General features: G+C 41.1%; 1 protein-coding gene across 3 annotated transcripts in view; it reads right to left on the bottom strand.

Moving 5' to 3' along the window:
* Positions 1 to 2,904: 2,904 nt before the first annotated feature.
* The window catches only part of NCF4 (neutrophil cytosolic factor 4), a 25,255-nt gene continuing 14,400 nt past the window's right edge, over positions 2,905 to 13,759 (bottom strand). For 2 of the 3 annotated variants that reach the window (XM_035903294.1, XM_035903295.1), the window contains 10 exons: positions 12,997 to 13,088; positions 11,136 to 11,220; positions 9,695 to 9,848; positions 9,333 to 9,403; positions 8,404 to 8,531; positions 7,324 to 7,381; positions 5,608 to 5,706; positions 4,750 to 4,880; positions 4,591 to 4,656; positions 2,905 to 3,818 (listed from right to left, as the gene is read on the bottom strand). In XM_035903294.1, the coding sequence (XP_035759187.1) occupies positions 3,542 to 3,818; positions 4,591 to 4,656; positions 4,750 to 4,880; positions 5,608 to 5,706; positions 7,324 to 7,381; positions 8,404 to 8,531; positions 9,333 to 9,403; positions 9,695 to 9,848; positions 11,136 to 11,220; positions 12,997 to 13,028 (1,101 nt within the window). In that variant the 5' untranslated portion in view covers positions 13,029 to 13,088 and the 3' untranslated portion in view covers positions 2,905 to 3,541. Of the gene's footprint in view, positions 3,819 to 4,590; positions 4,657 to 4,749; positions 4,881 to 5,607; positions 5,707 to 7,323; positions 7,382 to 8,403; positions 8,532 to 9,332; positions 9,404 to 9,694; positions 9,849 to 11,135; positions 11,221 to 12,996; positions 13,235 to 13,759 lie in introns of those variants that run through there. The other variant, XM_009647726.2, reaches the window with a different exon arrangement.

Genomic DNA, 13,759 nt, shown 5'->3' with positions numbered 1-13,759 from the left:
ATTTTTTTTTTTTTTTTTTTTGGTGATTGTTGAGATTGAGAATAGATTGAGTGGTTCAAAGATTATGGACCCCATTGTTCAATACTGGAATTCAAGTCCTTTTGGCCATCTCTCATTGCTCTCTCATAATACGATCAACTCACCTACTCAAGTATCTTACAGAGCTGAGACTTTTCTAGGTAGGGGAGCATGGAAAAAACTCCTTTTAAATTCCCGTTGACCTTCAGATTCCTCAATGCCACTTCCTTACACCAGAAACAGCTGTCCGAGCCCTTGAATAATCGTTATAGCTAACGAAACCCTTAATGACTCACAAGCCTTTGTATGAGAGCAGCCTTTCTGCCACTTTGCTTTCCCCAGAGAGGAAGCAGGTCCCTTACCTGGATCCAGAGCTGTCTGTGAAGCAGATGGTTCAACCTGGCAGGTGACACCCCCTGTCCAGCCTCCCCCCAGAGCACCAGAATCCTCTGATGCTGAAACCAGCAAAACCACACCTCCCTAGCACTGGAGACAGAAAGTATAAACTGACCACAGGCTTTTCTAGGCAAGTAAGTCTTCAGAATAACTGCTGTATCTTTTATGCACCTCAAATGCCACTTTCAAAGCAGCAGACCACGCCTTTTCAAGGAAAGTCTGTGTAATTGCCTGTAAAATAGGAAGTCTATGCTTCCTATTTTAGCTCTCAAAGTGCTTAGTTAGATGGGACTGTTTAACAGGGAAGGGAGGGGAAGGAAGTTTGTCACTGCCAGTCTGTGTGTTAACAATTAGCAGGTCATGGGAGTAATGTATTTTCAGGAAAAAAAAGAAGATTAACTGCAGCAGAAGTGAGTGAGAAAGACTAAGAAAGCATTCCTTGGTTTTACTCCAGTACTGTTTCTTGCTTTACTCTGTGCTAGACTGAAGATTGTCAGGGATCATTCTGTATTTTATGTTTATTTGTACATATACTGGGGGGAGGGGAGAGAGAGAACTACCTTTGTCTCTGTAACCCTTTGAGTAATAACAAGATATATAGGAAAATTCAGTAGCCATACAGGAAAGACACACTCAGGCTTGCGCTCTCAGAGGTAAACTACAGGGGACTAAGATGAGTCCCCAGATACAGAATATATAACTGCCAGTGTCCATTTGTCCTGCACTGCACTGTCCTTCACCTTCTCTAAATCCCAGTAGTTCCGACCAAAAGCATAGATAGCACAGTTAGGTTCTAACAAGAACCACATAAAGATACAAAGAAAAAATGTATGCTGGGAATAAGCGAAACATGAAGAGCAAGGACAATATGAGAGTATCAGAGGAAATTGTGTGTCATTGGGACTATATAAAATCTGCAGACAAGGAGGGGAATGTGCACCTTTGCTGGATGGGCAGGATTTACTTTGCATTACGGTATACAGGCAGAAAGGAATTCTCCTGCTTTGATTTCCAGAGGCCAGGAAATTCATGTATGGTCTTCCCCCCACGGTTTCTTGTTTCCCAGCAGACATTTTCCCTCACTTTCCTTCCTCCCTCCCTTGGATACCTCCTCCATCTTCAGACAGACTCCCTGAGTTGCTGGTCACATCACAGGATCTAGCTGTCCGTGAAAATCTTCAGATGTTATTTGCTCTGTTGAACTCCAGGAACGGGTAATGGGTAATCCTGCACGCCAGAAGCTTTGCAGGCCATGCACGCTAATTAGGTTTCAAATTTGCAATGCATTCTCTTATGCATCACAAGGTGGAAGGTTACTAGCATTATCATTGTACATTGATTGCTTCATCTCCTTCCTAAACCGCATTGCTACCGTGCCTTTGAAGTGAGAAGTTACATTTTGTAACATTTTAGTAAAATAATGCCAAATAAAACCTTCCATCATTGCAAAAAAGGAAGACACACAGGGTGCCTCTTCCGAACATACGTTGTCTACCTCTGAAATTTATTATGCATGGGTTCTTCAGGTGGGAACCTTTGTACCTGGAAAGCAGGTATGGCCTGCAGCACATCTTACAACTCTTTGGAGAGTGCATTTTGTTATGCAGGTCTGTACTGGATTGATATACTGCTGGAACTACACACTTAATAAGTGCTAAGTAAGAAATTATTTATGGCTCCAAATATAGAAGATCAGATGCTTATCTTTCAACTTTTTCCTTTTTTTCCAATACACCTACATTCATAAATGCAGTGCTACAGATAACAGAATATTAAAGCTTAGGTATATTTCCCTGGTTCAAGAAAGACGAGGAACTCCTAGAGAGAATCCAGAGGAGGGCAACAAAGATGATGAGGGGACTGGAGCATCTCACCTAGGAGGAAAGGCTGAAAGAGATGGGCTTGTTTAGCCTGAAGAAGAGAAGACTGAGAGTGGATCTCATCAACACTTACAAATATCTTAAGGGTGGTTGTCATGAGGATGGAGCCAGACTCTTCCCAGTGGTGCCCAGCGACAGGACAAGGGACAATGGCCACAAACTGAAGCATAAGAGGTTTCAGTTGAACATGAGGAAGAACTTCTTTACTTTGAGGGTGACAGAGCACTGGAACAGGCTGCCCAGGGGGGTTGTGGAGTCTCCTTCTTTGGAGATACTAAAAACCTGCCTGGACGATGTCCTGTGCAACCTGCTCTAGGTGAACCTCCTTTAGCAGGGGGGTTGGACTAGATGATGTCCTGAGGTCCCTTCCAACCCCTGCCATTCTGTGATTCTATCATTCTGTGACATCAGGAAAAAGAAAAAAAAAAAAAGTTTAAAGGATAAGTCACAGTAAATACTTTTGTTGTTGAAGATCTTATTACCTGATAGCATTACAGGTAACATCTAAGAAAGAGAAAATACAGTGGTTTAGGTATCAAACAATTTATGTAAAATGTACATAGCTTACAATTCTTACAAGCAGCAGTAAATTTGTTAAAGAAGAAAATACTTTAATTGCACAACCATTAAAGAAATTATGGCAAGATACATTTATTTTCAATAATGAATTCCTCCTTAAGGAAAGCTGAGTAGCTAGCATTCAAACTCTTCTTCAAAATTGCCTCACTGTCAAGCAAAAAACCCCAAAGGAGCAGAATTATTTCATCCCCCCCAAAAAACCCTTTTTGAATAGGAACTGATAAAATAAACTCATATGTAACTTTATTTGTTGAAGAATCTCATACAGCAATTTGGTTTTAGTTCTACGTTGCAATGAGGTGTCAGAAAGCAGAAGACAGAGAAGAAATTGCTATTTGAACAGGCATCACACACATTTTCCCAGAATGTCGAAATAAGTAGTCTGTATGGTTACAAAAAGATCTATGAGGAACACCACAGATGTGCTAGGTTTGATTAACAGAATGCAAAATATTGGTCAGAGGGAAAAAGAAAGCAAATGTGAGCTGCAATTTCTTCACTGAAATATGAGAAAGTTTTCCTGATGCTTCCAGAACAAATGCTGAATGCCCAGTCAGACTCCCTACTCTGAGTACAGATTTTACATTGAAAGGTAAGATGTTGCTAAGAATTACTCTTTTCAAGCTCACTTCAAAGGTGCATTCAAGGAAACTGTCTGCAGAGAGGGATTACAGAGGGACTGCACAGCTACCTACTGGAACATCTCTATGTAGCACTTCTGTTGCTCTTCCAGTTTGAGTAGCACCTATTCCTGGACTAGTGTTGTAGACACCCAAGTCATCTTTGTGAGTGATGTGCAACTTCCAAGGGAAGAAATGCTTCTCAGAGGGCCTTCTCCTGCTCTGAGACACCATGAGTTCAACATCCTGATCAGAGAGCAACCGGATCAGATCACCATCAAGGTCCCGGTAATTCAAAGCAATGTCATCTTGGCCAAACTCCTGCCTGGTAGAAAAGAAAGGGATTGATCCCCAGAAATCAAGGAATGCCTGGGAGGTGCTGCATGATGAACAATGTACTGGCAATCTAATTCATTCTGCTAAAAGCCACACAAAGCCGTGGGTGTCTTGGCATTCTTGATACAGCTAGTACTAGAAAACATACAGCCACACTCACGCTGTGCTGTGTTTAAGCTAACAAATCTCTCAGAACCAAGAACCATTTCCAGTAACACCACATGCACGGCACAGTTAATCTGTGAGTTTGATAAAATTCCCATACATAAGAGCTGACTGTAGTGAGTACCCACTTTTGCCTACTTACGGCTGCTTTTTTTGAGGGGAGGGAAGGTTAAGGAAAGGAAGAATATTAGCACAGGTCTTCTATGACTCATGTTTGATGTTCTAACGGTTTGATGTTCAACACCAGTTTAGTTTAACGGGTGTTAGAAGGCAGTGTCCTGCATCCGGAAGAAGAATATTAGACAAAAGATCCTTGCATGCGGCTATGGTGCTGATCTTAGCACAAGAAATGGAAACCATCACAACTGAGTTAGAATGGTGTGGCATTCCATGCTTACTGACAATCCCAAGGCAGACCAGTGTCTGCACAGGTGGCCCTGGGCCAAGTCAAAGAACAACTTCCTCAGGACACCTGAAAAGTATTTCACACCCAAAACATGGTGATGACCAAGGAGAAGGTGGAAAATCTAGGACCGGAACAAACTTGACCAACGTTTAAATGCTATTAAACATAGAGCTAAGTGCTTGCACTGTACCTCATCAACTCCGTGAGCTCTTTGAATGACGGAATGCTGCTCAGATCCTCTTCCACTGAGATATCCCTGTAACAAGAACAAATCTAATCATCACGTATCACAAAAAGAGAATTGTCGGCGTTTCTTCAGCAGTGAGCTGGAGGACTACTTTCTTATTACCTGATAGTGCTCACAGCCTCCTCGTGGTAGTAACAGCGAACTTTATTAACCGTGTCTGCCTGCTGTGGTAAATCTTTTATGATCTTCACAAAAGCACATGGGAAAATCCCAGTGACACCACCAGCTGTTCCCTGGGATGATAGGACGTGTTAGAATGAAGAAAACCGTGCCGTTTTGGCCACATACATGAGGTCTGGAATTCAATTAATTTCCATGGAAACAACCTACTATAATCAAGAAAAGAAAGGCAATGTAAGTGACCTGACGGCATCCCTACAAAAAGATGATACAATTGTGCAGTCCAATGCAAGGCCAGGGAGTGAAAGGGTGTGTAAAGATGCAAGTCAGATGGTTATCAAGGAAGGCTGTGGTGTTTGAGCAAGCAGAGATAGCCTATCAGCAAACACACAGTATGTTCTCCTCATCCTTTTTCAGAACGCGGCTGCATTGCCCAAATTCTCTCTAATCAGGCTGACGTGTGTTGTGGTACGAAGCACGAAGTATACAGCAACTCACCCTGCGGCAAGAAACCAATTAATCGCTGAAATGGAGTTTCCATCTCCTTGCTGTGGCCTTCTTGTGGTCTACTCGCTTCCAAAGAAGTTAAGAACATTCCAGCAGAAGCAAATGCAAATGAAAACTGAAGACTAGGGGGCAGAAAAGTTGTAAGCTAAAAGCCATCAAGGAAGGAAAGAATTTCAAATTTGGAGTCAAGGATTTATTCTTGACAGTAAGACCTGATTATGACAGAGTTTTTTTTCTTTGAAAGGAGGAGGCACGTCCCAAGGGCTACAAGAGTCCTTTCTACTCACATATGTCAAGCTATGCGAGTAATTCAGTCCTGCTCTTGAGCCTTACCTCCAACCAGTCTTTGTTTACTCTGCTCAGTAGATAGATCAAGTCTCCCTTCTTGAAGCTGAGTTCCAGTTTATTGGTTCCAGAAAAATCAAACAGTGCCTATGGAAAGGAGTAACACTGAAATGGTTAATTCACAGAATTACAAGCATGAATCTTTCTTTCTGCTCTGCTCTTGGGGTGAAAGCCTAAAGCAACATGATCGTACGCATTTTGTCATCACAGATGTATTTCTGGGGTAAGATCATCTCTATGACTGTGGTCTGCCATTCTCACAAGTTCTTCTGCTCAGCACACGCAAAAATGCTCTGAAGAAGTAGTGAAAGCACTGAGAGGGCTACGTGCTGGGGTTCTTAAAGTGACAGGACACTGAGCACCAGAGAAATAAAGAAGTTGAAAGCACTTGAGAGCAAGTAAAAATAAAGAAGTTGAAAGCACTTGAGAGCAAGTAAATCAACAGAGTTGAAGACAATTGCCAATCTGAAAACTTGAAATCCCGAGAATTGAAAAAATAGATATTATTTCTGGTTGCAGCCTTACAGCTTTCAGATTTGCTACAAAATATCACAAAGAGCCTTAAGAACTGCAGAAGTGTTGTGTCCTAATTGAAGGGTAACTCACTGTTGTTTCCACATTGAGCTTTCAGGCCTGTATGCTGAATGGAGAGATTTGGGGAAGTCTGAGAAATTGACATGTAGTTAAAATGAAACTTAGATGCCCCCTTCAGTGAAAAAAACAAAAACAAAAACAAAAACACCAACCCAAAAAAGGCAGTAAGCACATGCTACCACCCTAACAAGCCATTCTTGAATAATTTCAGTGGCCAAATTACCAAAAATGCACATCTCCCCCATTGTCCTTAGAGAACATGGTAGCCATTACAATGGTCTTAGAGGAGCAGAAATGAAAAGGTGTTCTTTATTCTGTGTTGAGATGGTTCTTTTGGTCTTGCCAAATGCCCAGAGTTCTCCCAATAAAAAAAAGACAACGGCTACTGTCGTGCTGGTATTTCATATTTCTACTTAATAGCTCTTTCAAAAGCCTTTTTTCATTTATTGAAAATTTTTGGTAGGTATATTCAATATTAAGAAATTAATAGATAAAACCCAAGAGATATGATTGATCCAAGGCCTGCCACACTCAGTGTAAAAAACAAAACCAACAAACCTCTAAGCACTTGCATGGGTTTGTTTTAATCTTCCAAGGCAAAGTCGTATCTTCCAGGAAGCAAGTCCGTGCTCATACAAGTACTGGTTACAAAGCAGTTCCATGTGCTTAATACCAAGACAATAGACAGCAAAGTACAGTATAGGCGCTTTTCAGCAGAACACTTATGTTACAGAAAATAGAAAGATGCCTCACCTGCAAAGCTTTTAAACATATGCTGAAGTCAATGAGACTGAAGGTTGTGCTTGTTTTAAATTTAATTTCTTTGTATCACTATGTAAATGTGGACCATTTGGCACGCCTCTCAGTTTTGAACCTCCCATCATTCTGACTTCACAATAGGCCTTCTCATTACTCAAGTAAGGAGGAACAGACACTTCTTTCCATCCTTTGTTTCATTCCCTGTTGTTAAAATCAATTGATTTCCTGTGTTGATTTCACTTTCCTTTCTTTCCTCAATCTCTAATTGGAAAAGGGAACTTGATTGATGAGATACCCAAGTTAAGCAGAGTTTTATCTTCTGTCCTATGACAGACTGTGCAGAGTACTCACCTCAGCCCGTGGAGTTGCCGTGCGGTCAAAAACAGGCACTTGAGGTGAAATGCTTTTACTGTAAAGAAAGAAGACAGCAGGGAAGTAAATGTGTCATTCTGGTCATCAAAAATACTACACAATCAGTAGTACAGTGTCTGCGTTTTCATTATTTAAGAGGCAGGCAAGCCATAGATCACTGGAGAAACTGCATGAGAATCTGTGTGCAGCACTGAAGTAAATAAATATGGATGCAACAACATTGCCCTAGTTCTCTGAGTTTCAGTGCAGAGCAGCAGCAATCTGATGATGTCTGCTGTTAAGAACAGATGGAATTTTCAATACAGTCAGTATCCTGGACCTCTCTTCCACAGCACTGCTCAGCCCCCCTACACTGCCTTCTGGGCATCCCTGTTTCTAGCGTTTATGGCATTCAAACTGCCATCATGCACACATCCAGGAATGCATACACATGTGCAGTTTTTGCATTGTTTGTAGTAAGTGAAAAGGAAGCGAATTCATCTTTGCTGTGTTGAAAGGAGATTTAATTTGTCTAAAGGGTAATGAAGTATGACGTCTACTTAGCAGCTCTCCAAAGGGGTGTCAATGCTGCTATGTAGGACAGGCCCCTGTTTAGACAAAGGACAGGGACAAATTAAGTATTCAGTTTCATTTAGTGTCTGAACCAGATCTCACTGAATCCAGTGCCAAAACTCACATTGACTTCAGTGGTGCAAGCCTATGTCCTTAAGCTTGGCCTGCATATTCTGCACATTCTGATAGATATTGCCATTGAAGAATTATTAACAGATAGAGCTGAGCAGCATTTTTTTTAAAGTAAGCTATACTCTCATTTTGAAATTTTCTGTTAATGCAAGTACCACATCCACTTTAAAAATTTGAGATTACTGAAAACAAGAAATACCCTGTGTTCACTCTACCACAAAGATCCTCATATTTCATGGATTCACTTGGGAAACACAGTGGTGATCCTCATCTCTTCCGCCCCCCCCCCCCCCCCCCCCCAAAAAAAAAACCAAACCAAAACTGGACAGCATCTCTTACATCAAGCAATGCTGAAAAAACATGTCAATCACTTACACTCGGCGTGTCCGTGGGCGAAGCCTTCTCAGCCTGTGAGGCACCTGTTCACTATCAAAGGTTGAGTGGTAGAAGAACAGCCGTACCTCTTCATCCATCAACACCCAAACGGGTAGGCAGAGGAGGTTCTGTGCCAAGAGCAAGTAGCAAGCAGAGTGTAACAGTGGGAGAGACTAATTCTCTATTTATTTACATGTAACAAGCATGCCTCTCTGACCTACAGGATCACGAAGGATATCCATTACTGCCAGAAACCTCCCTCCTCTCCCTTCTCACCCAGCAGGACATGGCTGAGCAGCTGACAGTTTCTCCTGTTTACTCCTGGAGTTGGCCAATGTATTGCTTCACTCTTTTGGTGCCTGATTTACTGCAGTAGGAGTAAATTGCTCTTTGCATTTCCCTTCAGAACATGAATGACCATGGAAAGAAGGCAATCTTAAGTACTGGAAGTCTTGGCTTCAGACTTTTACTGGTTTAAAGTCAGGTCTTCAGTTCACCTGCACACAAAGAATTTCTCTCCTTGATGTTACTGGCTGTGTCTTCACTGAGGAGCAGTACATCCAGAAGCCCACCCCACTCCCCTAGTCCCTTAGGTACACATATCAACTCCATATTCACACAACACCTGGAGATTCACCATTTCCTCATACATCTTCATTTTGGCGTTTTTTTTGTAAGGATATCTGCCTACATATGAAGGCAGGCAGTGAGCATTTGTGAACTGCGTACTCCAGCAGATCCTACAGTCTGAACAATCTGGGGAATAGCACTGCAGGTTGTCCCACAGTGTGGACACTGTGTCTTCAGGAAAAACAATACAGAGAGAAGCAGATACCTAGGACTACAACAGTGCAGTGTCTCTCAGCTGATTTCAAGGGGTAAGTATCTGCAGTGTTCAATGCAATCTCTACCATAAAATTAAGTTTTACCTTCATGTAGACATTTAGGATAGGAATCCTGTTCTCAGCAATTTCCTTTTTGGCCCCGACATAAACTTTTCCTGGAAAATATAAAACCTGTGACAGTTATTGGATTTTAAAAAATAGAGGCTGTCAGAGAAATGAAGCAATCAGGATAAAGTAGGATTTCCAAGAAAAAACATATTTTCTAAAGGATTTTAGGTTTCTAAATGAACTTCACTACAAGTGGAGGGACTGCCAGTAGAACTTGACTTCTCCAGCATCCACAGCTGGGAACTAGTTCCTTGTCACGACTACTTTCCTGCAATGCATTCCTCTTTAGGACAGCCTGAGGCTGCTGATCATGCACAGATTTGGTACTGACAGCTTACCTGGCAATGTGGGGAGTGTGCAGGTAAAAGGGCTATTGTTGCTCTCTGCTCCGTATCTCTCCTCTAGTTTCGTGTGCAGGGCGTAGAACTGACGATAGCGTCGGAAAATCAGGTATCTGCCACCACCTTTAAGCTTTACTTCAATGACAAACAGCTGAAACAGAGAAGGGAGATTCAGGCTGATGTTCATGCTTATAAATATTTATCAGATGAAAGTGAGGCATGCAATAGGAACATAAGATCAGTGCTCTGGCAGTGGGAATATCGTCTTAGGGCAGTGGAAAGTAAGCCTTCAGTTGAGCATCTGCAGACTAAAGTACTAGAAAACAACAAGTTAGCACCAGACAGTGTGGTATATGTGGGGGTCCAGCTTTCCCATAGATCATGTCCCTGTGGGTGCTTTCTATTATCTAATCTTAAAAGGACACCTGAAATGACTAAATGTTGCTTTATGCTTACTCACCTTCCCTCAGTAACAAACAAAGAATAGTAGGGAGGTAAATACAAATATTTTACAATAGGATGCTTTGAACATCTAAAACTATAGACAGACATCTAAATGAATTGATTTTCAGAGCTGAAGGCATTCATACTTCTTTTTGACTTTTTTTTTTTACTTTAATGTATTTAAAGTATTTTTTACTTTCAAGTATTTTGACTTTAAATTATGGTCTGACCAAAGGAAAGGCTGGAAAAAAAACCTTAGTAGCTTTACTTCTAAAGCCCTCCTCCAACCACTACCTTATTTCTTGTCTCTTGCCAAAATTGCTTTGCTCTAGAGGAGCCAATTTCCATGCACTGACCTCTGAGTCACATTGCAGCCAAATCCTTCAGAAAACATAAAGACAGACCAACTGTCACTATATTCCACAGTAAAACCTGCATACTGCAGCGGGAAGGCTTTATGAGCAATGTTTCCAGCAAAAGCAGCATACCCTGAAGAAGTCAGACTGAGTTGGTCTTATGCAAAACCCCTCTTCAGAACATCTCATAATGCTTTTCCCTACTATTCCCTTCCTGTGTGCTCTTTCATGGCTGATGAATATGCTACCTTCTGTGGAGATGGAAGCATCCTAACTTGCCAGTACCATGGAATAATGAAGACTAGACCCTGCCCTTCAACCCACTTTGAATTCCTTTCCCATTATCTTCACTAAAGGTACAGCACTCTAACAGGAAATAAATCAGAAATTAGTTAAGAATTTAGAAAACAAGCAATGTTACAGGATACTTCTGTCACATTTCACCCAGACAATAAATTTTTAGATAAATCTGTGATAGACTAACCTGCATTCCAGAAAAAAAGAAAAATCACTGAGAAGGTCTCTGCATAGAACTATTCATGCCAAAAAACTACACCTCATTAACTGCATTTTGCTTCCCACAATCAAACCAGTCACTGATGAGGGCATATAGAGACAGGATAAATCTTCCTTCTTACATAATAATTAGTAAAGCCTTTCTTCTCTTCAATATCTGCAATGTTAGCTGAAACTGGTACATCATCCGGAAGCTGGTCAAAATCACTGTGAAGCAAGAACAAAAGATTTAGGTTACTTGTACTGGCATTAGCCTTCAGAGGTCTCTGTGCCGTATAGAACAAAGTTAGGCAACATCACATTACTTAGTGTCAAAACCAGGAAGTTAGAAACTTGTGGTGTCATTCTCTTCCTCTAGAGGTCTCATCTTGAGATGTCAAATTTCTATAAGTTCAGCACGAATCAGCAACCATAGTGACGGTTCATCAAGGCTGAAAAACAGCTCTATCATTCCTAGGCTTGCTGGGGTAGCAGGACTACAAAAGAAACACTTGAGCTGGTAAGCTTTTCCCGAGAACTGTGATCAACTGTGGATGCATCTTAATCCTTCATACAGCATCTAGTAGACTTACAATAATAACTGCAGCAGTATCCCTTATTCTAAGGAGATCATTATGTATCATGATTTATGCTGTTATTATTACTGCATTACTGTAGGGAATAGGAAACAGTTCTGAGAAAACAGCTTGTTGTGCTAGGTGCTGTAGAAACTGACAGCACAAAGCTGATTCCTAAAAACCTTACACTCTATGTGTAAGATGCATACAATGTACCTTATACGTATACAATAAGAAACAACAGAAGGATAAGCACAAATGGGAAAAAAGCAAAGCAACAAAGATATAGTATTGTTCTATATCATAACTAGTGGTGCCTGTGCCAGCTGTCAAAATGTTGTCAAGCTTTCTTGTAAACATCACAGTAAAGCAAACTCTTAAAGAGGCTTTGAAAAAAGAAAGAGTAGCCTAGCAAATATTTGCAGGAAGACATCCCAGTCACAGCAAATAACCTGAAGCAAGCACAAAGATACTTGTTTGAAAATGTCCAAAATGCGTGAAGGAATACATGATAGCGGGCAAGGTTAGAATAAGCTTTGCAGATCCTAGAAAGTGTTGGATTTGAAGCAAGAGAGAGGAAGGATCCATGTCGGAACACCTAAAGAGCAGCCATATGACCATGCTCTCATGTTTCGTCTGGTTTGTCCACACAATAAAACAGCACGGATTGGCAGGTGCTTTTTCCTCTGGGACCTTCTCCTTGGTACAACATCTTTGACAAACAGAAGACAAATTCACCTTTGCTTCAGTCTTACAACTCAATGTTGTTAGAGTGGTATTTATATTAGCACTTAAGTAAAAAGGATCAAGAAGGGATAATGAATGAGGTAGAGAGAAAGAGAAACTTTAAAAAGGATCATCTAAAAAATGCCAAGCTGATGTAATGTTAAATATTCTGATAATACAAATCCCATGGCGGTTGGCTCAGTTTGTTCTGCTGGGAGAATATCCCAAGCAGGGGCTTCCACAATGCATAGTCCATCTGGAAGGCTGAAGTAATGATGCAAAGTCTTGCAATAGCTCGCTGTACGTGGAGAATGACATGAATCAGCACCACCCACACCACCATAAATACTACCACTTACTGTGAAGAGGGATGTGGTTATGGAGATCAAGAGAGATAATTAGTCATATCATAAACACTCACATCCCAAACCCCAACAAAAGGGAAACTGTTTGCAGCTATAAAGAGGACAATGACCCGCTATTGTCCTAGGTGGTGAATATTCCCAGGAAAAGAAGAAAGCAAGGTCACTCCAGCTTAAGAAATGGTCTGCTCCACACTGAGCAGCCTAACAGTTTGGAAGCTACAATAACAAGAAGTCTTTTAGAATCATCAAAGAAGCTTGCATCCAAATTAAATGAACAGATCGTAACAGTTACATGGAGGCTTGTGGAGAGGCAGGAAGAGGGAGAGGCACATTACCTCTTTTCTCGCAGCTGTCGGGGAAGAGACATGGTTTTCAGCTTCTTAAATCCAGATGGCTAAGCTCTGTTCCTCCACTTCTTGGGCAGTTCCTGGTTGAATAAGATGAACACAGTCAAAGCAATTCTCCCTGCATGAATCAAGACTGCTTTGCAAGGCCTCAGAGATCTTTTTTTTAATGTTTCAGTGTCAGACGATTTCTTCTGTACCTCCCCACCCCCATGAGATTGAGGAAGTACTAGAGAAAAAACAGTCATAAAGAAAGACTGTTTTGTGATGTCTGTCATGTATCGAAACTGCCACAGTTGAGAAACAAAAAGCCCAAGAAAAAGCAGAAACTATGAGACATATATTCCATTGCCCACCTCTTCACTGAAACATCTGCCTTTATATTTTTATATATATTTTTTTATTTATTTTTTTATATATATATATTTATATTTATATATATAAAGTGCCTATCACCATATTGATAAACATTCTTTGGAACCACTCTGACAGCCAGTATGAGTGGGCTCAACAAATTCTAGTTTGCCCCAGCTAAAACGTCCCCATATACACCTCTACACTAATGTTTGTACCTAGGATGCATACTTCTGATGCCTTCTTGAGGCTCTGTGATTTGCAAGAATTCTCCTTTCCACAAACCAAGAGCCAGGAGGTGGAGCTAAAGAATAAATCTTCAAGTGGGAGCAGAAACTCTGGTCAGGAAATTCAACCTTGTCAAACATATGGGTATCAGGGTATCAGGCACAGGAGATTA

Source organism: Egretta garzetta, unplaced genomic scaffold (genome assembly GCF_000687185.1).
Source record: "Egretta garzetta isolate BGI_Z169 unplaced genomic scaffold, ASM68718v1 scaffold51, whole genome shotgun sequence".
In the NCBI taxonomy this organism is placed as follows: Eukaryota; Metazoa; Chordata; class Aves; order Pelecaniformes; family Ardeidae; genus Egretta; species Egretta garzetta.
The sequence above is the reverse complement of the archived record's forward strand: the minus strand, read 5'-3'. Positions and strand labels throughout refer to the sequence as shown.